Source organism: Panicum hallii, chromosome 9 (genome assembly GCF_002211085.1).
Source record: "Panicum hallii strain FIL2 chromosome 9, PHallii_v3.1, whole genome shotgun sequence".
Lineage (NCBI taxonomy): Eukaryota > Viridiplantae > Streptophyta > Magnoliopsida > Poales > Poaceae > Panicum > Panicum hallii.
In genome coordinates this window covers 11518119-11542910 of record NC_038050.1, presented here as the reverse complement: position 1 = coordinate 11542910, position 24792 = coordinate 11518119, and the positions used below count along the sequence as shown (strand labels likewise).

The 24792-nt window shown below is 44.8% G+C and overlaps 2 protein-coding genes and 1 pseudogene across 2 annotated transcripts; all 3 read right to left on the bottom strand.

The window, feature by feature from the left end:
- Nucleotides 1-6792: 6792 nt before the first annotated feature.
- On the bottom strand, nucleotides 6793-7533 carry LOC112872775 (annotated as a pseudogene).
- Nucleotides 7534-12408: 4875 nt separating this feature from the next.
- Nucleotides 12409-16103, bottom strand: LOC112873764. Its single transcript, XM_025936810.1, has 2 exons — nucleotides 13140-16103; nucleotides 12409-13037 (listed from the first exon to the last, which is right to left on the bottom strand). Exons 1-2 carry the CDS (start codon nucleotides 16021-16023, stop codon nucleotides 12742-12744), a joined length of 3180 nt encoding a protein of 1059 aa, XP_025792595.1. The 5' UTR covers nucleotides 16024-16103; the 3' UTR covers nucleotides 12409-12741.
- A 1796-nt stretch (nucleotides 16104-17899) lies between these two features.
- LOC112872774 lies at nucleotides 17900-20678 on the bottom strand. Its single transcript, XM_025935828.1, has 3 exons — nucleotides 20673-20678; nucleotides 18329-20243; nucleotides 17900-18213 (listed from the first exon to the last, which is right to left on the bottom strand). Exons 1-3 carry the CDS (start codon nucleotides 20676-20678, stop codon nucleotides 17900-17902), a joined length of 2235 nt encoding a protein of 744 aa, XP_025791613.1.
- Between the last annotated feature and the right edge of the window lie 4114 nt (nucleotides 20679-24792).

Genomic DNA, 24792 nt, shown 5'->3' with positions numbered 1-24792 from the left:
TATTCTTAGCTGTGAGCACCTGTTGGAGACTGAGTCTGCATTTCTATTTCGAAGGCGCACATCTTATAAATTGATTTTCAGCAATACAGTGAGCAGTCCGTTTCCAGGGCAATAAGTACCACTCTACCCCATCTACTCTTTTTGTGCCATTTGATTCTATTTGTTCATTCCAAGCGTTTTTACTTCTTTGGTTGTGCTTATGCACTATCAAGTTCATTTTTCATACTCGCGCTCCTTTGTTGGCTCCTACAGAGTTCCCCACGAGAGAATCTAATTCTTTATTTGACGCACCTTATATATATAAAAATCCATTCTACATGCGCTTGTAGTTACTTCTACATATGTATCTCATGATGTGGGACGTATCTGACCCAACGAAAGGTATGCACGAGGTGTATATGATCATACTAGACCATTTATGATGATATATACATTTTAAGTATGTAACCCTACATGGAGTATATGAACATACTCATTTTTATATACTAGTACTAATATATAATTATGATATATTTAAAAAGTAGGGTTGCTTTTGAAAATTTTCATGTATATCTCTTTGAAGTATCTTAGAATTAGTATATGAATATACTCAAAGTGATAAATGAATACGTGAACATACACATGATGGTATACTGATAGTGAGAGTAGCTACGAGCGAGTATAGATAAAACTTGTCATATTATATATATATATATATATATAATATTAATGTATTGAATAGTATTCAACGCACTGGCGGAGCGCCGCTCGTGGGCCGGCTAGAATCCCATACTTACTGTGAGACCATAAAATCCTCTTAGTATTTACTCTCGGACAGCCAAATCCGGACCACCATCCCGCAACCGTAGCGCAATAAATAGCTAGCGTTTTTCCCTCAGCGCTGTTATTCCGGGTTCTTCACCTTCCTCTCTGAGATGGCTCTAGGCGATTTCAATCCAAAACGATGGCTTAGCAACGCAGATCGATAATGGGTCCAGACGTCCAGTGATGGGTCCGACATCATCTCACTGGCCATTCCCCGGCGTCCCTCCGCTGGCGGTTGGCAGGTTTGCCCCCATCCGTACCTCTCCTCCAATTTCCAATCTGCATGTGCACAGGTTGTTAGAGAAATTCATGGTTTTCCCGTTAGCTCTTTATGTACAGATGCACCGTGAGTATTAATTTTAGCATGCTTGAAGAAGGCAGGATCCGGTGAATCGCACATGCGGCAAGGTCAATCATCGTGGGAACCCTAGCTGCCCCCATCATCTTCCTCCACGACATCTGGTAGTGCATGTGCTCCTCCATAGCACTGGTGCGGGTAAGTTTTGATCTATTGTTGCTCTTGATGGATCGGATCAGTCAAATGAAACTACATTGGTTGTGCGATGGAGTAGAAGTAGCGGCCAGAACAGGAAGGAAAGAGAAACCATATAATCACTCACAAATGCCGGATCCGAGTCGTTGAGTTGATTTTGGACGCAGATTCCTACTTGCTCAAGCAGCACGTGACCGGCCCCGGTGCTTGAGTTCTAACCGTAAAGGCAATTTCACTTATTAATTTCAATTTTTATGGTTTTTCAACCATGTGCTTCCACGCTACTGGGTAGATGCATGCTACAATAGTATATTTTATAATTTTTAGAGTAGTATTTTGTTCATATTCAAGCAGTATTTTCACAACTTTGAGTAGTATTTTTCATAAATCATACTAGTATTTTTTTCTTATCCAAGTAGTATTTTCCAAAATTTAGAATAGTCGTTTCATTATGTTAAGTAGTATTTCATAATTTAGAGTAGTATTTTTTTTTTACTTTATAGTAGTTCATACATATGAATCACTACTAGAGAAATAGGCTATCACCACAAGAAATATTGCAATAACATATAAATTATTGTAATAAGTAGGTGATATTGCTATAATTTCAAATTTGGTGGCAATATATCTGTTGTATTGCCATGAATTTTATTGCATTGCCATATATTCAACTTTTGTTGCAACAAGTTAACATCTACTGCAACATTAGCTTATGTTGTTGCATTAAGGTGATTGTTTGCCACGCTAAACTAGTGTGGTAATATTTTAAAAATTGTGGCAATAATATTCTAACTATTGCAACGTTTTTTATTCATTCTCATGGTGAATCAAGAGATAAGTGTAGACTATTAGCAAAATATACAACAAAAGTTATTGTAATGTGGTGGTAAAGGTTTGTAGTCCTTTAGGCCCAAGGTTCAAAGCCAACTAGTAGCAATTTTTATATTTTTTACTTCTAATTATTTTTTTTGCCATATAAATATATCGATGCAAGAATACTTTATTGCCACCATTTATAAAAATATGGTGGTTATAACACTTTTATTACCACGATCATGTTTGTTGTAATTGTTACTACTTGTTGTTGCAATATCAATATACTATTGCCATGATATCGGTCATTACAACTACTATCTAATACAATACTTCATTACGTGACAAATACCATAGCTATTGCAATGAAATAAAAAAACGTGACCCAAAGTTTTAACCATGCAAGTACTTGCCACGGCTGCCAATTACCATCATGTCGTGGCAATTGAGATATATTGCCACGATTTGACCCTTATTGCCACAATTACTCAGCGTTGCAAAAGTTCAAATTTCTATTAGTGAATCATGCGATCATGTGGTCATGCTGCCACACAACAGCATGACCATTTCAACAGTCCATGAGATGCCGTACTCTCATGGTTATAATTCTGCAAGTAATTAGTCACGTTTGGTTTTCTTTTTTTGTAAGCTATGCACTACTGAAGGCAATATGATGAACTATTGAGCTAAACAATTTGTTCTCTCACAAAATGAAATTTGGGCTTCAAGAAACCAAAGCTGAAGTGGTGCATTATTGCTACTACAGCGGAGGAATAGAGCAAGACAATAACTTAAAAGAAAAATAAAGTTAGTTAAATATTTTGTTTGCTATTCTGAGTCGTCAAATGCTCACTTTCCTATTGTACAAACAACTAGTGATTTGAGGGATGCGATATGTATTACTAACACATATTTACAAAACATGTATGATTCACTCTGAGTATAGTTCTTATATGGTCCATGTATAAACAAAAATTTGGTTTTTCATACCTTTAATTTGATTGTTACGGTTGTGTGCATCAAATAATTACTACTTGTTATGCTTCAATTATCTTGATACTGCCTTATTACGGCTACGTTGCTCAACCTGCGAGGGGCTAGGTCAATCATCGAGATGGCCAATATATGAAAATTACTCCTAAAATTTAAAACAAATACCCTCATCATATATACAAATCGCTCATCCAATACTACAAAACTACTCATGTAAAAACAGAATACTACCCCTCTAGTATGGAAAAAAAATAATCATCTAACAAGAAAAGTAGACCTATCATTACTCTTCCAATATGAAAAAACGCTCTAGGACTTAAAATAAATTTAGATCACTACACAACTTCAAGTATTTTTTTTTGTATGTGTCTCTCACTCATGTACAATCAAGTACACTCTAGAATCACATTTGAGTGTTGCTTGCATGTAGGGGCTACAGATCTCTCTCAAAATCTCTACAGATCTCTCTCAAAATCTCGTCCATGCTAATCATGTGCAAGCAAGCCTTAATTGCACCTGAAATCCCTCTCTTGCTCTAAATTTTCTGCAATGAGCCTCTATGGAGGCCGCATACACTGCATTCTAAAAAAAGGTCATACATGGATCAATATGGTTTAATTGGTCGTCAATCCTTCAACAAGCACAAAGATAGAGGCGGTGATCACGCCTATCCACTTGACGTCAATGGTGAGGTGACAATGTGTCATTGATGGCAATGACAACCTGGCATTAAAACCAGCATTAAACCAGAATTGTAACTAGGTTGTTGCGTGATTTTTTCTACCCACGATGAAAACAGAGTAAAAAGTTGTCTAGAGGGCCCGTCAGAGCTCCGGGCAGAAGCGGCAGCGCATGCTAAATATTACTCGTCGGAACTCATTTTTAGGGTTATAGGGTGTATTTGCTGACAAATTACAGTCATAGGATTACGGTCACAGGACCTCATCGGTGCTCCAGGAGCAAGCTGCTGTTAATTTTTACGGCTGCAACACAAAACAGACAAATTTTACGGTCGCGGAGGCTTGCCGAACCTTATAATGAAAACAAATTACTCCTTATAATGAAAAAAGTACTCACGTTAACTTTTTGAGATAACTACTAGTAGTATCCTACTATTTCCTACAATCTCTTACATATATTTATTCTTATGATATTACCATGGAAGAATATGAAATTTTGAGAGAATTAATACTACATTATAAAAATATTAATTGTAATATTTTGAACCACTAAAACATATCCATCCTTTTTTCTTTTTGAAACAACCAGGTCTGTGCCCGTGCGTTGCTACGGGATATCTAGTACAATACAACTACCAAATCATTGAGAAATAGCCCAACATTATATCTTTATGAATAGTTCCTAAAATATGAAGAATATGAATACCTTGCACATCTAATAAGTGATAAACACAACCAGTCACCTGGAAAGGCATAAACAACCTTAATTTTAATTTTATGTTCCGTGTACATAATGTGTTACGAGCCATCAATCAGTTAACAACCACTAAAAGTATCAGCCCCAATGTCCCAAAAACATGGCAGCCATCTTATTCACAATCTCTTGCTTTGGCGGCAGGCATAGGCCACGTCATGGTTACATCGCCATTGATATGTTGTCTTCATGACGGTTCGATAGGCCAATAGGTGGTTAGAGGAAAAGCATCAGCAAGATGTCCAATCGTGTCTGCAGCAGAATGGACTTCGGCAGAGGCAACATGGCCCTTAAGCAGCTTCCTCACAAATCTTCTTGCCCTTATCCTCATTGTGCCATTATGTCCTTACCCTTGAGTTGCATACTGAAAGCAGCGTAATAATAAAGTAAACAACCTAGATTAATTTCATGATCAAATAGAAAACAATCATCCTCATCAAACTGGTATTTCCAACATGCAAACAACATAGGATCTGTAAGATATCAACATTAAGGAACCTAATGGTTTCTTAAATAATCCGACTAAGACAAATGGAATAGATCATCAAGCACTATATGATATTAATTGGCTGCATCATGTGTCTACTTAATAGATCATAAGGTTTCTCACCCAAAAGTACCCATGATTTCTAAATGGGAGCAGGTCTAACGTGCCCCTTTAAGAATCAAAACCAGGGACAGACTCCTCTGGAAAGGAAAAAGACCAAGGAGTTGCTATTTAATTTATGACCTTCCATGCACAAATTACCCCATATTTTGATGGCCTACTTAATTCAGAGAAATATCAAATAGACAGCATCAGGAACGCCAATCTTAAATTATACATAGAAAGTTTAGAAAACAAGGATAGCCAAAGCAGAGCAGATATTTTCAAAAGAGCAATTTTAGTCTTTGATGGTTACCTCAATATATATTGCCCAAGACTGACTTTATGGTGATCATTTCGATGTCATTATTGTTCAGCACTTAATTCCACTGCCACTATGTTCTTTTCCTACAGGGAGAGCACAGAGCTTCCTGAAATCATGACTAAAATGTTCATCCAGGTCTTACACTGTTCCTTAGCTGATAAATTGGAATTGGCCATCTAGGAAAATGTATGCCACTATCCTACAGAATCGACATGTTGACATCAAGACATTAATAGAATTAGTTTACTATAAAATTTACAAATGCAAGCCGAAGCACTAACAATTGGTTCCCTGCAAATTCGCAATCCTTTGAAGAACACAGTAGGTTATAGGTCTTCACCGAGCTTGAAACTCTTTTGTGATATGCTCCGAAATTAAGTGTTGACCACATTTGAATTTGATGTGAAGCTCCACCGCTGACCGTATAAATAATGGATGGAAAAGAGTAAGCGCCAAATGCCACATGAAAGGAGACTATGATAATGCTCAGACGATGATCAATCATAACTTTACATGAAACGTGATTTGTGGATGTGAACTCACTGTTGCCAAAGCCTGCTGTGTGCAGTTACCACTTCAGAGCACTGTTTTGTGCTCGGAGGTCGGCCAGCTGAGCTCCACACGGTAGCTACAATAGAGATGATCAAACAATGAATCCTTAAGTAACCAAAAAGAATACCATTGTTTATATGCATTTACCAGAATTATGAGTGTTGCTGCCTCATGTGAGTTGCGGCCACCATTTCCATGATATGCACCTCCGCTCGCCACCATTCCTTCTGTGCCATCTCATTTGCTCTCCACCATTCTTTGTGCAGTGATTTTAGTAGCTCCTCACTGACGCAATATTTGAACTCAGGCAAAGCCCTTGACCAGTGCACCTGTTTGCTAGGTGTCACATGTTGAAATGTAATGGCAGGGTCAAAGATTAGTGTGCAATTGTTCATATGTAGCTACCAGCTGGACATTGATGTTTTCGGAGTACGCATTAGTGGGAGTGGAGAAACCAAATGAACCCAAGCCCTGAACGCCCTTGCGAATACCCATGGAGGCCATGGGCCCATGGCAGTATACTTCCATCTTATTACTGTGAGGCAAAACATTGGAACTTTTAGACAACTAAAAATACTACTGGTGACATGGATTTTGTTTGCTATGTCGCAACACTCACAAATGACCTCATGAAGATCTCATATTAATAAGATGTATTTTAAATGACACAATACAATGGGAATACATGTGGTCTTAGAAAATGATCTCACATACAGTCAGTGAGTAATGAGGCTATGATTGGACCATTGGCAACAGGCTAAAATAGCATCAGTACAACTTCATGCAAGTTCATTAAATGGATAGGAAAGAAACAGCAAGGGGTAAACCTTCCATTCCTTTTTGTGCTTATGAGGGAATTGTTGGCCTGACACGTGTCTTTGAATATACCCGAATGGGTTGAAATGAAATGCCATCAATGGGCATTCGGATTTCATCAATAATCCCTATCATCCATGAACCTTCAACAACCCCAATCCTGCAGTGATATGATTTACAATCAGATCTACAAAGTAGAATGTATCCTAAATAGAAAGCTTCATATCCACTCTGGAAACTGATATTATAGCAGAGCATGTCCATCAGTACCAAGTATTGGTTATTTCAAGAGAAAAAAGAAATGCATAAGTTTGCAGTTGCACAAAGAAGAGATAAATTTCTGCTTACACTGGAATTTCCCGTGTGATGCCCTCGAACATTAACTGGTTTGTTCCCATGATGAAGTTCATGAATTTTACTGCCCATAATTCTTCCGCAGATCTAATGGTAACTTCCACTCTTTCAACAACCTGTTCCAAAATGAAACAAGTAGTGAGATACGTTCAGAGAAATTCTCCATAACAAAGTCGTGGTGAAAAAGCATAGATTATTAACGGGCATTTCAAGTAGAACCCATGTAATGAAGCAGCATTCGAATTGGGCGAACCAGAAATGTAGGACTCACCTCTTGCTCGAGCTGCACATGGCGTTCCGAACCTGCCCTCATGGCCTCGGTCCTCTCCGGCTTGCCGTGTTCGAGTACGAACTCCATCTGTTTCTCGCACCATTCCTGCCGCAAGGGGGGCTCTCACCATCAGAACCACTCGATGCGAGCACATCTGACCTCCCCTGCCCAGGAGACAAGGAAATGCGAAAGGCGCGAGCTTTGGGCGTGGGCGACGTTGTTACCGTTGCAGTAATGTCGGTGATGGCAAGCGCGCGGCGCTCCCGGAATCGCCAAGGAGAGCTGGGCGGCGGCGCGGCGGGCGGTTGAGGACACGAGGGGGCGGGCTTTCGCTGCAGCAGCTGCGAGCGCAGCGTCCGGGCGGCGGGCTACTACTGTCGCACCAACCTGAGAAGTGCGAGACGGACGGCGGCGTGGAGGAGCCGAGGAGGTGCGGCGAGGACTTGAGACGGTGGCGTGAAGGAAGCGTCCCTCGCGGCGGCGGTGCGAGGCGCACGGCGGCATGGAGGAGGTCCAGCGTCGTGGATTAGCGGCGGTGCGAGGCGGACGGCGGCGCGAGGCGGCGTCCGTGCTGGGACGCCGTTGTGGTGGGCGCCGTCGTGGTGGCGGCGCAGGAGTCCCTCCCGGGGGTCGCGAACCGGCGGCGCGGCGAAGGAGGGTGGGCGCGGGTCGCGGCGGAGGACGGAGGGTGGGGGTGGGCGCGGGCTGCGGCGGCGAATCACTTCGAGGAGAGGAACCGTGAATGAACACAGATTGCGCCGGGGATGGCGAGTGCGGGGCGTTGCGAGATTCTGCGACTGTTGCGGGCTGCCGTTGTTGCGCCGTAACCATTGATCGAACGGCTTCAGGTTGCGCGCGGCAGAACGACGATTACCAGGAGGGGGGGCTGGAGGGTGATCGCAAGGCGCGATTCTTATGGGCTGCCGTTCTTGCGCCGCAACAATTCATCCGACGGCTGCATGTTGCGCGCGGCAGAACGACGAAGCAGGGGGTTTAGCAGGGTCGCACCAAAAAATTGTCCCCAAATTAGTGTTTTTAAGGAGTAGGGACATACTACATCTTGCCTGCATACCAAATTAATATTCTTACATGCATACTTTTTACTGTCCCGAGTGCATGCTGGAGCTCTGGCTAAAACTGTAGACCTCGAGAGCTTTAAATCGGATGCGCAATTAGGACGCTCCCCGATTTTTACTGCACATGCTGTAAACGGAGTAAAAACTCGGCCACAAGTGCTCATCGGAGCTCCGATCAAAAGCGGCGGCGCGCGCGCGGGATATTATTCAGCTCGCAGGGGGAGATATATATATATATATATATTGTCCAATATCTCAGCTAAAAAACTAATCTGTCATACATGGCTTGTCATTTGGAATAGCAAATGAATTATTTTCTCCTGTGCTTTTTCTCCCAAAAGTTAGTTCAATCGGGCTATTACTTTGTTGAAACCAAGCTGCCTTGAAGCACGATGAGGACTGTACTGCTCGATGCAGTCCATGTCAAACAAGCTCAAAAGCGAACACCAAGCAAATTAAAGGGCAACACTGCCTTATTACTTCTTACAACATCACGACCACGGACCCAACAGCTACGTCCGTATATATAGGGCCCCGCTCCATCAAATTCCCTCTCTCTAACGGGCACACTGAATGAACGTGCCTTGGTCCGGCGCCTTCTATGAACGGCATGCCATCGGGCATCTAAGAACACCAATGTATCTGACCAAATAGTCCTCAGCAGTGGACCCCTATATTTACAGTAGTCTATAGCTATTGTAAAGTCCACAGTGTTCAATGCAAAAATAAATAGTAGTAAGGTGATATGGAAAAAGGAGGAGGAAGGAGAGAGCGGGAGACAAAGAGGAGGAAGGAGTGGATAAATTGATATTTGGTTAGTCCATAAGTTTATGGATACCTTTTGCATGGATGGACTACATTCGCAATGATTGAGGTAGGTTGGTTGGAATATTTTAATCTATATGGACTACTTTTAAAGCATATTGTGGTCGCCCAAAGGTGGGTAATGACCTAGCTCGGCTCGATAAAGCTCAGCTCGTTAATGCGTGTTTCGATAATGAGAAATTAATGAGCTGAAAAGATAGTTTGGCTCGATTCATTTAGAAAACTTGACAAAACTCATTTGGAATGTATGAATATAGTTCGGAATTTTATTTTGCTAAGAACAAACATTATATTAAGCAATATGTCATAATTTAAGCATTTTAGTAATACATAAAAATTGGTAACTCATGACAACACTATGTAAATTATCAACATAAGCCAACAAAATAGAAAAAACGCATATACTTTGAGAGTTAAGATATTTTTACCAATATTAATATACCAGGATTGACTTATGAGTTTAATGGCAAAGCTTGTTGAGGCTAAATTGTAATGATACCACATCATAAATAAAATTGGAGTTTGGCCTTATGAGATAATAGAATAATTCAGGAGTGGCTCATGAGCTGGTTCATTTAGAAAAAGGACAAAAATGCAAGCTTGGCTCGGTTTTATTGAGAGAAAGTGTCAAAAAAACTTCTAAAATTGGTAAAATTGGTTTCTGATGAACTTTGAGAAAACGGTTTTGAATTGAGAAAACGGTTTTGAAAATAAAATGGCGGTCCATCCATTTACCATAGCACTATCAAACACTCTGGTATTGTGGTTGTTTTCAACATATATGCAACCCACTTGGCGGTCCAATGGATTTGTTTATGGGCCTGTAAAGGAAATGGAAAATTGTAGCATGGAGACATGGGTGTACACACCGTAAGTTGAAAAGCTGTAACAAAAAAAGTTTAATGGTAAAGCCATTTGAGTCCCAGTTTTCCAAAGAGAAGGTAAAAAAAAAACGGTTTCATTAGAGCACAGACGCCATTTTATCATCCGGGGTGACCAAGCCATCCGTTCCAAAATCCCGATAAAAGGGTCCATCACTTGTCCGCTGCTTGGAGTCCCTGCACAACAGCCAAAAGTTTTTGAGCGTCTTCCCAGTTCTTGTCCCCACTACCTGCAATCCAACCCATGTAAGTCTCTAGAGATGTAAATCATTACCCAATATATATTGTCTCTTAGCTAGATTATCCCTTATGTTTAATAATTATGAGATATAAACCATAAGAAAACAAGAATTTAAGCAATTGCCCATTTTCAGGTATGTAAATAGGTACTAATCCTACAAAACTGACCATAGCATAAAGTGATAAAACTGAATAGATGGCTATACATTGTAAACATACCTCACAACCCCTAATGGTACAACAGTGGGTCATATGGGAAACAATTTTCTCAGTAGTCCATGTTGGGAAATTAATCACAGAATAAAGATAAAACCCAAATGCTACCAAGACCGCACAAGAACTAATCTGCCCCCACGAGAGCAGGGCCTTCCTCTCCAAATGGGTACTCCAGTTTTCTCACTAACAGGGTGTATATCCCCCTTTCTAAGCTTTCTATGGTGGAGAGGAACTCCAAATTAATTCAAAAGAAAATGACTAATCTTACAACAAAACAATAGGCAAAAGCAATAGCATTATCGCAACTAACATTGAAGGGAATCAAATCACATTTATCTGATGACTGTTCAATAGAGACCAAAATCTAATTTAAGTTTCTAGCATTGTACATTAAAGCCCAACAATATTTTCAATGTCTAATTCTCATACCTTCACTCTTATGTGATTTGGAAATGCCTACTGAGAAATATCATGCGATCATGCAAACTTTTACAAAGGAAACATTAAAGGATGTGTTTTGGATAGTTTGTTTGTGATGCTGATGATCTCGGATGATCTTTGTGAGCGGAGCACCAATGAATGCATCAACAAATTTTGTAGTATGTGGGAAAGAAAAACTCCATGAGCGTCCTCCAACAACTATAATAAAGCCCGAGATGCAGTTAGTCTTCAACAGACTTTCAATCATAGCTATAAAATTTACATGATAAATGCATTTGCATACATAGCATGTAGCAAAAACATGACCCACAGAAGTTTCTGTTTGAAGAGGAAAATAGCATACTATAAATAAACATCTTCATTGGTAACATCTTGCACAGAATTATAAAGATACCTTGGCATTGTACTTGCATTTTCTTTTTTTATCTCGAAGAGTCACCAGGAAAGACTTCACTGTAGGACAGGAACCCCATGATATCACCGTCCTGCACTGGGTCTATGCCTATTAAGAACTAAAGCTCAGATTCAGATTGCATGAGAGTAGTTCAACAGCTTCTTGCAATCTCCATGGCACGCAGACCGGTAAAGCTCAACAATTAAGCTTAGATTACTGATCCATGCTGAAAAGCCCTGAATGCATTCTAACTTATGGGAATTACCAAAAATGTGAAAGGGGTTTGATACTTGAATACGGACACTTGAATATGGACAAACCTAAAATTTCAGATTTGATACTTGAATATGGACAAACCTAAAATTTCAGATAATGGATGATTATATGAACTCATTCAGGTGCATAAAGAAATTCTGCAATTCCATGTTTTCTGGGAGATATTCGGCAGTGCCTGTATCAAATTCTAAGTTTAACAGTTACAAACCACCCTAGACCCAAGGTTCAGAAACAGAGCTATGAACTAAAGTCCCAGTCGGAAATAAAACAATACGAAGAACCTCTAGTACTGAGGGAAAACATTGTTGAAACATCTTCGTTTGTGTAAATACAGTGTGCCACTTTTTATGCAAAGGCAGTTTCTTCTGCTATTTTATTCTCACCACCTTAGTATCAGATGATTATGCAGCAGAGGCCATTCATGTGTCTTCTACAATTTCCTTCCAATTCACTTTGTTACAAAAAAAGGTTATTTACTCTCAAGTACCAGAGAGTAAGTCAGAAGTTAAATGGCACGTAAATGGCTTATTCTTCACCAAAGTAAGCAACAAAAACGCTACCTTACATCAAATACTATTTGGTGCAGGTTCCAGGCTAACATTAACATTAGGTTAGTAGCTGTAAGACTTGCTGCCTAGGAGACCAGCAGATCGTGAGAAAGGTATATTCTAAAAGTCAAAAGAGTTTCCGAGAAGACCAAATCAAGAACAGTAGTACTTCCATTCTATGAACTAGTAATGGGAGCCTAAATGGACTGAAGTGCTGTTGTTATTTCAGTACTTGGATCCTTGGACAACGTTGACAATTGACAGCCACAGTCCACAAAAGAGACTAATTTCACCAGCAAGGCTAACCTATTCTATTACTAAACTTAATCATCAGGACACGTTTAGTGTCTTGTACAATATACTAGTATATTTCAAGTCGCGTTTTACTATTCGAGGGCTCCCCTTACTCAGCTCCCTCAAGCACCAGAATCTCTTCCTTCAGAATATGAATCTTTTTCTTCAACTCAGCAATTTCGGCATATCGAATCGCAGATGCCTTTTTTATCATTTCCATTGTACCAACTGCTCTCCTTGGCAAGTAAACATCTTGACCTGTACCTGTACTATTTGCATCTTTGTCCCAAGCATCTCTCCCCCGATCAAACCGACTGAGATAGTAGAGCGTTTTAGTGCAAACTTCACTGCTAATAAGTTCAGTATTTCCATCTAACATCCTGCTAGAGGACCTCTCGCTGTCTCCTGCAAAAGAAAAGGAGGCAGAGAGAAAGGGCTTATTGTGGTATTTGATTTACATTTCAGATAATTTGGAACGTAGGTTTGCTGTTTCAGAAATTCTTATACCTGATCCGTTTCTATTTGCTCCTGTGAAATCTTCCATAGGAGATTCTAAATCTCGGTTTGACACTAAGTTGCCTTCATTTCCTTTCTCATTGCAATCCAGAGAACCAATTTTTTCCTTGGACACCTTGTCTGTATTGTTAATCTCTCCTGTGACAATGCATGTATGCAATTCTTCAGTTGGTCCTTCTAAGGGACCATCATTGATTTGAAGAGTAGCAGCATGAGTTAATAAATCTTGCTCTTGTCTGAGAGTTATGTTATTTGGAACACTTGCAAGTTCACAATCACGACTGTTTTGCACCGTAACTTCCTTCACTACTAGGTTGTCCTGCTCATCGTTTGTTTCGCCAACCAGCTGCTTTTCTTCATTAGGTTCTTGTAAGATGGTGGACCATGTTGCTTCTATCTTGGGGGACTTCAGATGCATATGCATGGTACCCAATCCATCTTCCATGCATGTTGCTTCATCAAACACCATATCTTCCTTGCTCGCTTCTTCATCAAGATCATCATCACTGATTTCCACAATGTCAACATGATTTCTTTGCGCGGCCATTTTCTCCAAAACTTGGCTGTCCTGCATGTCGTTTCTTGCATCAACAAGCTGGGTGTTTTTGTTTTCCACAGATTTCACAAGCATTGTATTCAACTGACATTCCTTGCCACTTGATGTATCACACTCGTCGTCATCAGGGATCACCAAGAAGTCTTCATGTGTTGGCAGCATATCAGCTTCAGTCCCAGCTCCAATAACTTCACTGCTTCCAGCGCTAACTGCACCAGGGACGATATTAGGGAGCAGGACATGACAACTCTCTATTCCGCTATTATTCTCCTCACTGGAAATATTAAGATTCTCCTCTCTAATTTGTTGGAAACATATGCCCTGTGCCTTTTTAGTAACTGGCCCATCAGACAATTCATCAACTACAATAGCTGTGTTTGCCACTGCATCGGCCAAAGCTTGCCCAACATCTTTGTGTAAAACTTCCTTCTTTGATCCAACACTTACAGATCTAGGTTGCATGCTTCCAGCATTTTGCTCCTGGTCACCACCCTTCACCAAACATTCTGTGATTTGCTGCTTAGGCATCTTAGTAATGCTATTGAGCCTTTCAGAAAGAAGAATGTGATCAAGCGGATCGTTGGATGCATCTGGCGCTGGCTGAGGCATCCCAGTGGCAGCAGTGGCGGGCATTGCTCTAAATCTTAGGTGGGGCGGACAAGCACGGAGAACAAACCCTGGCACTGCCGCAGCTCGTCTTCTTGCTGCCTGGCTGGCTGAGTGGGATGGGTAGACGTTAGAACTAGTCAGTATGTGGGGCGGCCGGCCCCGGGTGGCAGGGTCCACATGCAGCTTTTTGCCGGAATTAACTGCAGGAACCCCTTCCATTTTTCTTTTCACCGGAGTAATAAAATCACGGCGTTCTTTCATCTTTGCCGCATTAGAAATGGCAGTACCACATGCTGATGAGTAAGGCTTCCACCAACGTTCATACTGAACCGTCACACCAGGCTTGTGATTTGGAACAATAAATGCAGAACTTTCGGCCTCTATGTTGTATGTATCCCATGCTTTCTCCCAATCTGAGCTTGCGCAGGGAACCATCCTAGGAATGTCCTGATCGAAGCCAAGCTGCCTTGCAACACGATGAGGACTGTACAGCTCAATGCAGTTCATGCCGACAAGCTCACAAGCGTGCAAACATCGCGCAAAGGACAAGAGCGCTTCACTTGTTGCTATATCCTGGCTGCGGACCCAAGAGCCACCGGTCTCTGGCTGCAGAGAAAAAAAGCTGAAACTTCCATAGGGCCTCCACTCAAACTCCTTTGGTGACATGAACACTGTGTGCGCGTGCTTGGAGCTAAACCTTTTGACAACATCGTGCCACCGGGCAGCCCTTGGCATGTCATGGTTGCCAGGAGCAGGGGAGCTCACTGGCTCAGGGCGAAGCTGGGGAAAACGCTCCCAGACCCAAAGCTGGACGATGTGCATTGGTGCCGAGACCACAAACATCTCCTTTCCCTTGCCCAAGCTTATGTGGCGTTTCAGCGCGGAGAGATCTTGGTAGATGCTGGCGAGCGCGGCAGGCGCGAGCGCGACCCTCTGGCCTCGCGCGAGGCGGGCCGCAATGGGGAACACCTCTCGGCGAACCACGTTGAACGGCGGCCCCGGGAGCACGAAGAAGGACAGCCACATGGCCAGGAACGCGCCGTGCTCGACCAGCTCGCGCGCCTCACCCGCGCCGCCGACGCCCGCGGCCGCCGACGCCGCCTTCTCCTTCTCGGGCGCGCGTTCGAGGAAGTTCTTCACCCACCCGCCGTAACTTGCTTTCTTCTTCTTGCTCCGGTTCAGCACGGCCAGGACGACCTGGATCGCGCCCACGTCCTTCTCCAGCTGGCCCGAGACGGGCGCGCGCAGGGGACCGCCGAGCAGGGGCAGGCCCGCGAGCGCGGCGAAGTCCTCGAGGGTGACCGTGGCCTCGCCCCAGGGGAAGACGAAGGTGCCGGTGGCGCCGGACCAGAAGGCGGCGAGCTGGAGCAGCGCGCGCTCGTGCTTGCGCCGCCGCACCCGGCACGTGCTGGCGAGGACGGCGCCCAGGATCCCGAGCTCCCGCCATAGCGCCTCGTGCCGCGGGCGGAGCTTGGCCACCCACTCCCGCCACCGCCGGGGCACGCACGCCCAGCCCCTGAATTCCGCCTGGACCGCGCGGACGCGGGCGGGGGAGGAGCTGGGGTCGCCGGGCGGGGCCGGGAGAGGGGCGCCGTCCCCGGCGCGGGGCCGCAGGAAGAGGGCCGGCCGGACGCAGGGGCGGGAGGGGTCGTCTACGGATGCCATGGGGACCGTGGATTCCTCGACCAGGGGGTGCCCGCCGGCGGCCATTGCGGTGGTCGGCGGTGGGGTTTCGTTGGGGGGTTTGGAGAGCGAGGGGTGTGTGAGGGGAGGAGGTGGGAGGGGGAAGGGAAAGGGAGGCCGCTTTTTGGGCTTCATTAAATGACACGCGGGGAAGCTTCCTCGGTAAGGCTCCTGCTTTCTTTAAGCTGACCGTTGATTGTTGTCAACCACACCTGAGGGCTGAGGCCCTAACGATTCGGGTTTTAAAATTTAAATTGCCGCTACACCCGAGACCCTAACTATTCGGGGTTTAAAATTTAAATTGCCGGGAATTATCGTACAGTTTATTTATTAAAGAAATTCCGTCAGAGGATGTGACCAGAACTGATTTTTAAATCAGATGCGGAAGCATATAATGTAACCGTGTTGTCCGCTATTCCTGGTAATGCCCTTTGTTTTGCTATGAAACATTCACGTTCTGTTTGGATTCGTATATTTGGATATTAATTAGAAGTATTAAATATAGATTAATTATAAAACTATTTATATAAATGGAGACTAATTTACAAAACGAATCTATTAATTTCCATCACCAGCACATATTTACTGTAGCACAACATTGCCAAATCATAAACTAATGGGCTTAATGGATTCATCTCGCGAATTGGTCTCCATTTATGCAATTCGTTTTGTAATTAGACTATTTTTAATACTCCTAATTAGTGTCCAAACATTCGATATGGGAGGGAGCAAAGTTTGTTCCAGGTATCCAGACACCCCGTCGTAGTCTCGAAGAAGGAAAAAAAAAAGCGGCCTTCGAACCTCAAAGTTGATTTCACCATGTTGAGAAGCTCGTGGAGAAGATAGAAATAAAGTTATAACATTGACGTGGCTCAAGCTGAAAGAAGTTGGTTTGCCGATCCAAAACTTTTCGCCGACAGCCGAACACCGTGGACCATCGCCCAGCTTGAGAGTTGAGAGGGCTCACCAAAAAGCACTATTGGAGAAATGAGCCTAATCGAGTCCAAAGGCCGGTCGACCTCACATCCACGCCGGCCGGCGCTACAGCCTTTCTCATAACACATGAAGGAAGCACAGCTCAAGAAAACACTAGGCATTGGATTGAAGGTCGGTACAATGGAAAGTCGGGTGACCTGAATCGCACAACCCATCATCCGGTCCAGATCCTATCCACATGGCGAGCATCCACCTCGTAGATTTGTTGTTTGCTAAGTCGGTCGTACCATTTTCAGACTCTATATATGGTGGTAGATTTGAGAAAGTGCAGAAGATGTTAAATGGCACATAAATTTTAGAAAAAACTTCATTATCCCCAACTTATATTATACTCCCTGCATCCTAAAAAAAGCCATCCTGAAAAGTCCCAGACAAATTAATAAAAATGTGACTTTTTTTACCCCTATTTATTAGTCATATTTAGTGCTAATCGACCGTCGCATGCACACACATGCTGAAATGGGTAACAATGGTAAGAATTGTAGAACAAATTTCGAACCACATAATGATTTTTTAAAATGGAGTGAGTATGTATCGAAGCCATTAGCCCACCAGAAGTAGGAGCATTGCAAATGCTAGGTTGCCAAATTAAGAAAATACCAATAGTAAACTAAACCACATGGAAAATGAAAAGAACCGAAACCAAACTGAAGTTTCTAGATGACGATTGTTTATGGCTGAAACGACGAACGACGCATCTGTTTAGCTTCTCCCGTTGCTTATCAGATCAGCAAGCCTTCTAAAAATTGTTCACCCGCGCCGATTAAACGAACCCCAACTGAAATCCCCAACTCAAAAACAAACTAGAGTTCACGAGCAGCCCTTGCTCACCCTATTACCGAACAAATATCTTTGGGGGGGATACATAATGTCTTGCAAAGACCAAGATCACCACTTGCATCTCAAGTCACTTCTTACGGTTGAGCCGCTCCTGTTCCTCAGCGGCCTCTAGCGCCCGAATCTCTTCCACCTGTTTCCTGATTGCTTCCTTCAGCTCAGCAATTTCAGCCTGTCGAATTGCCGATGCCTTTTCAATCATTTCCATCGTCCCAACCGCTCGCCTCGGTTGGAAAAGGTCACCACTGCGGTGTGCATCTTTGGCCCAAGCATCTTCAGTCAGATCAGATCGACTGAGATAATAGACTGTTTTAGTACAAACTTCAGTACTATCCTGAGCAGGTTTTTCACCTGCCGACCTGCTAGAGGACGTCCCACCATTTCCTACAAAAGAAAAGGGAAGACAAGAGTCAAAGGGAGTGGAAATGAAGTAGGAGTATTTTCTTGAAGAAAAGAAAAACTGAACGAAGTAGGAGTGACACTTTGAAAGTTCTCATACCTGATCTCTTTTTATTGGCTTCAGAACGATGTTTCATCAGAGACTCAATCTGCTGGTTTGGTGATGAGATATCGTTATTAGTTCCTTTGTTATTATCTCCCAGTGAAGCAGATTTTCCCTTGAGCGCTCTCTTACCCATGCCTCCAGTAACAACAGCAGGAGTCCCGGTTTGTTCGGTTGATCCTTTCATAACAGCGGCAGCACCAGCACCAGTAGCTGGTTCTAGTTGAAGAGTGAGATTCTTCAGAGCAGAAGCAAGCTCAGAAATATCAAACTTCGAAACTGTGTTGCCCTCATTGTTTCCAGTGCCCGCTGGTTGCATCTTCTCACTCTCACCTGCCTTCTGCAAAAAGGATGCTGTGTCCCCAAATTGGGTTTGCGTGACAAGCTGATGGATCAGCGCCTCAGCTTGTTCTGAAATGCTATTCTGTTCATCAGGCATGGTAACAGGCTGCGGTGCATCCTCTTTGCTTTGCTGTTGGACAGACTTGGATCGTTCCTTTCCAGCAACTGATGATCTAGGTTCGTCGGCTGCATTCATCAAGATTGCTGCAGCACCAGATGAACCTTGCAAAACCTTCTTCCCTTTCCGTGACGCTGTTCTCTTTGTACCGCTTCGAACCCATCCTGGCAGCTCATCCTCCTTCGCATTTTCTGCAATTTGCATCGGTCCATCAACAACCCTTGCAGCTTCGGCGACGGCGGCGGCGCACGCCCTCGAGCAAGGCTCCCACCACTGCTCATACTCGGCCGTCACGGTCGGCTCTTTGCTAGGGACGATGAAGGAAACCTTGGGGTTTGCAGGCCCTATCTTGTAGTTCGCCCACGCGGCAAACTGATCCGAGTCAGCGCGGGCGACGGCTCCCGTCACGTCCTGATCGAACCCCAGCTGCCTCGCCACGCGGTGCGGGCAGTACTGCTCGATGGCGTTCATGCCCACCAGCTCGCAGGCTCGCAGGCAATGCGCGAAGGATAGCAGCTCCGTGCGCCGTGCTATGTCCTGGCGGCGGTAGCTCCCGGCCGGCGGGGACAGGCCGCCGCCCCCGTAGGGCGCCCACTCGAACCTCGCCGGCGACATGAGCACCGCGTGGACGTACCTGGGGTCGAGCACCTTGCGGGCCTGGGCGCCGTGCCAGCGCCGGACTGCCCTCGGCACGTCGCGATCGTCGGGGGCGGCAGGGGTGGGGGTGCTCGCCGTCTCCGGGCGCAGCTCCGGGAAGCGCTCCCAGACCCAGAGCTGGAGGATGTGCAGCGGCGCCCACGCCACGAACGGGCGGGACCTCTCGCCCGAGCTGATGTAGCGCCGGAGCGCGGAGAGGTCGCCGTAGATGCTGGCGAGCACGGCGGGGGCGAGCGCCACGCCCCCGCCGCGCGCCAGCCTGGCGGCGACGGGGAGCACCTCCGCCCGGACCGCGTCGAACGGCGGCGCCGGGAGCACGAAGAGGGACAGCCACATGGCCAGGAACCCCGCGTGCTCGTGTGCTCCATCCTCCGGCGGGAGCTCGGAGAAGTGCTTCGCCCAGGCGGCGTGGCTGGGCCTGGAGTTCCAGCTGCTCCGGTACAGGGAGGAGCGGACGGCCTCCAGCGCGTCGGCGTCCCCGCGGGCCCGGCCGTACGGCGGCTTGCGCACGGACTCGCCGACCAGGGGAAGGCCCCCGAGCACGGCCACGTCCTCCAGCGTCACCGTGGCCTCGCCCCAGGGGAAGACGAACGTGTTGGTGTCGCCGGACCAGAACGCCGCGAGCTGGAGCAGCGCGCCCTCGTCCCGCTCCACCCAGAGCGTCGTCGCGAGGATGGCGTGGAGGATCCCGGCCTCCCGCCACAGGGCCTCGTGCCGCGGCCGGAGCTTGTCCACCCACGCGTTCCACAGCTCCGGAGCCACTCCCGCGGGCGGTGACGTACTTGGGCATGGCAGCTGTGAGGTGGCCAACGGAAGTACTCTTCAGTTAATGCCTGATCGAAAACTGAAAAAAAAATGCCCGATAGAGTAGAGTTCACGAACAGTCGAACATTATATAGTAATATAGTTATGGAAAAAAAATGTGCTGGACACTTGTGCTACCCTGTTGACAATCAGCCAAACTATAGTTGAAGAAAAAAATGTGCTGGACATTTTGTGTCACAGTGTACTAAAAAAATCTAACCATAAACAACAAATGCTTCACAAAGTAGAATACGATCAACGTGCACCAATACCATAATAAAAAATATTCTAAGTTTAGCCTTAAGCTTATAGTCTAGCCATAAAGAATAGAAAACCGATATCTCTCATTTCCCCTTCCCCCACACTCCATGGTACGCGAGCTATATTGGTCTTCTATAACAGGTAAGAATAAACACCAACACTCATCGCCCACAGGTACAGCACAATTCATGATGGAAAGGTAAAGAGAAGCATACTAAGCAAACTTGTGGCTAATGACCGGTGACTTGCAGGTCCGGTGAGGGGCAGCAGATGAAGGATAGAGCGACGAGGTGTTAACAACACGGCTATGGAAACGACCGTCGGTTCATCATGTTTCGCTTATGAGCTCTGGTTGGTGCTGGCAACGGTGGCGGCGGAAGTGGTGCCCCAACAAGGTTGGGGTCCAGCCCTAGGGACGAGATGGGGTTAAAGGTAAGGTGGGCAGGTGGCGGCTGGGAGATGGGGAGAATGAGTTGAAACCCTAAATTGATTAATGCTTCCTGTATATAGTAGTATGTTGGACCCACATGGCAGGTTGGTGTAGCGGGTATATATGGCTAAACGGGCCGCGGCGGAGCGGCGGCTAGCAGAGAGGAGAGGCTGGGCAGAAGGCTGGCGGTGCGGTCGAGCGGTGAGATGAAGGGGAGGGGGTGGTGGCCGTCGGCGAGCAGGAGGGTGGCGACAGAAGGGAGACAAAGGCGAGGTGGTGGCGGCGGGGTAAAAGGTGAAGAATGGAAATTAGTGTCAGAGGTTTTGGTATTTGTATGGATCGCTCGGGCTATGATTTAAACAGGCCATGCCTGGGCCGCTCGACGTGGGCCATGCGGTCCTATTGGGCCATGCCGGCCCGGGCAAGACGTGGTTCGGGCCATGCCATGCTTGGGCTGTGCTTTAGTGGGTCGTGCCTGGGCCGCCCATTAGGTCCGGACCATTTGGCCATCCATAGTAGCGGGTACATACGGAGTTGGTGGCGGCTGATGCTTCATTGCTAGAGAAAGAGGCTCTAGTACCGGTTGGGAGACCTCATTTAGTACCGAGAGGCCCGCACACGCGCAATGTAAGTCACACGATCTTTTCACGTGTAAATGCGCATACGCACTCTGTGGGGTTCGAACCCACGACCTCCGGCCTCGTGCGAGCCTTCCTTACCATCCCACCTACACATCACTTGTGACTAGATGGGAGATGCTTACCTTTTTAAAGTAATCTATGGAGGACCATTTAGTAACGGTTGATAACACCACCCGGTACTAAGAGGCACCATTTAGTACCGGTTGGTATTACCAACCAGTACTAAATGCCCGAGACCATTTAGTACCCAACCATAACACCAGTCGTACTATAACACCAACCATACTAAATGATGGCATTTAGTACCGGATGGTGGTATGACCCCGTACTAAATAGCCTCATAGGGCTTCAAAATTTAGAACCTGTACTAAATGACCCCTAAGGTTATTTAGTACCGGTTTCAAATATGACCGGTACTAAAGGGCACCGACGAATATCCAATTTTCTAGCTGCGCTTGGTACGTCTGATATAGGAGGTGAACAGGTTGAAACTCTAAAATCGCTACTTGTTTCCTTATATACTAGTATGTTGGATCCACATGTCAGATGGATGTGTGGATACTTACGAAGCGAGTGGCGGCTAATGCCTAGTGCGGCTAAGAGAAGGGACGAATGGGTTGAAACCCTAAAATTGCTACAACTTTCCTTATATACTGTGCTAGGCCCATATATCATATTGATGGAGCAGGTAATACATTTGTGATTTTTTTTATCCATGGCCCTATACCCTTTATTTTGAAATCCAAACACACACACACTCACTCATGTCGACATAAAATAATACAGCAGCACAATACAGTACATAATATGTTCGAAGCCCAGCATTTACACCCTGAAGCAAATTGGCCAAGTTGTTCTTGCTTATTCATTGTACGCACGTGAAATCGATAGGCACATGTTGTACAAATTAAACAACAGTTAGAAAGATGCGGTACATGCTAAATACATGCTAAAAAATTTTCCTTTATTTTGAAATCCAAACACACACACACACACACTCATGTCGACGTAAAATAATACAGCAGCACAATACAATACATAATATGTTGGAAGCCCAGCATTTACACCCTGAAGCAAATTGGCCAAGTTGTTCTTGCTTATTCATTGTACGCACATGAAATCGATAGGCACATGTTGTACAAATTAAACAACAGTTAGAAAGATGCGGTACATGCTAAAAATTTTTGTGCCCCGCAGGATTCAAACCCGAGACCTCTTACCTCACATATAACTTCCTTTCCATCACATCTACGTAGCACATGTGACTCTAGTTGGGATACTATTCTTTTGAACTAACCCATGGAGAACTCTTTAGTCCAAATTGGTAACAACAACTGGAACTAAAGGGTGACCCTTTAGTTTGGGTTGGTGGTACTAACCGGAACTAAAGATAGACTTTTAGTCCTGGCTGGTGACTCCAGCCAGAACTACAACCGGAACTAAAGAGCACTCCCACCCCGTAGCCGTCGGATCCGGAATAATGCCTAGATTAGTTCCGGATCCAACTTTGTTTAGGATAAATGTGAAAGACGAATGAGGCTTTCTGTACTAGTGGACGTCTAGTGGCGACATAATCCATAACTAGATAAAAAATAAGAGTACATCAATTAGAACTGTGTAGTGGTGAATGTCATGAAACATTAATTGTTTCATGAGATTAAGAACACATAGCACGACTACGGCATAGATTATGCGCCACCCAGTGCCGAATCAAGGATCATTGATCATCTACCATGTACCATGACTAGAATCATCCAGATCTAGAAGTAAACAATAACAAGTGTATAATCTATGAGAGAGAGAGAGAGAGAGCCGACTCGATCGGCGCAGATAAGCACAATACGGTAGTAACCCTAGCGGGGATGGTTTTGGTGCCTACACAATGCGGGTACTGGTCTGCACAGGATGGACCCATAAAAATGACTTTGCCGGACGTTGGCCATCCTGCACAAGCCGGAAATGAGATTGAAAATCATTTCCGGGTGTGCGGGCCGTACTGGGCCGGTTGCCCAACCCAAGCCTCACTAACCCTCATAGGCAGGCCATCAAACAAGACGGACCTGCATATGCTAAAAGCATGCTATATTAGAATTTTTTCTAAAAAGGGGATTAAAAAAAATCGAAAAAGGGGTGCCAGTTGGGAAAATTTAGAGAAATGGGTGCCTCCCGCCCGCTGAACGGGCGGAAAGGAGCCTCCCGCCCAACCATAGGGCGGGAGGCTCAAAAAAAATTTCCAGGAACCTCTTCACGAATAAGAAAACTTTTTTTATTCGCGAAGAGGTCCCTGAAGCAGGCCTCCCGCCCGGCCACTGGGCGGGAGGCCTCCCGCCCGGCCACTGGGCGGGATGCTCCTGGTCCATTTTTGCTATATTTTTTCTTAGATTTTTTGTTTCAGAAACTATTTGCAATTCAGAGTTTTTTGAAATATAAGATTTATTCGCCATACTCGTACGAAGAAGATTTATGCATATAAAATTTTATTTCAATTTTATAAGATTTATGCATATAAAATTTTATTTCAATTTTACGAAGAAGATTACAGTATCTAAAACTCGTACGAAGATAGTTAAACGATAACGTTTGCAACGTAGAATCTAAATATTACGATAGTACAATACATGAAGCCATTAAAAATAAAATAATATGATAATTAACATTACAAATATTACAAATACATGAATCCAAATATTGTGTCTTCAGTCAATGCGGCAAATATTACAAATACGTATCCAGATATGATAGAATCTCAACGCAGCAAATATTACATATGAGCAAACAACGTTTAAATAAAATTACAACTAAATGATGCCTGATGACGTACTAGCACTCGATCGGCGACGTCTCCCACTTCTTGATGCAACCGGAGATCTTCCATTTGTAGCATCACCTGCAGGGCCAGCTTCAGCACAACTGGGCCCAGCATCATTGGTTGGACAACGTTTATACATGTGTCCAATCTGATTACATGCACTGCAGCGGTGTATCCTCGGACGGAGCTCTGACTCATCCATATCATTACGAATATGCCGCGACTGACGGCGCCCTCTCTTAACCCGTGATGATCTTGAGTCTGGAATATATATAACAGGATTCGCTGTCTCAGTGAACGATCCAACCAAACGGAACCCATAGATCTCATACTGCCAGGTGCTAGCAATTGTCTCCTTTCTGAAGTAATGTGAAACATATATATCGACAGGATGTCCAA

What these genes read in the sequence shown, in the direction of transcription:
- LOC112873764 (XM_025936810.1), bottom strand. Translation starts at nt 16,023, where the DNA reads ATGGCCGCCGGCGGGCACCCCCTGGTCGAGGAATCCACGGTCCCCATG. An exon ending in AGCAAATAGAAACGGATCAG is followed by an intron (nt 13,038 to 13,139) that starts GTATAAGAATTT and finishes TTTCTTTTGCAG; the next exon opens with GAGACAGCGAGAGGTCCTCT.
- LOC112872774 (XM_025935828.1), bottom strand. An exon ending in AGCCAATAAAAAGAGATCAG is followed by an intron (nt 18,214 to 18,328) that starts GTATGAGAACTT and finishes TTTCTTTTGTAG; the next exon opens with GAAATGGTGGGACGTCCTCT.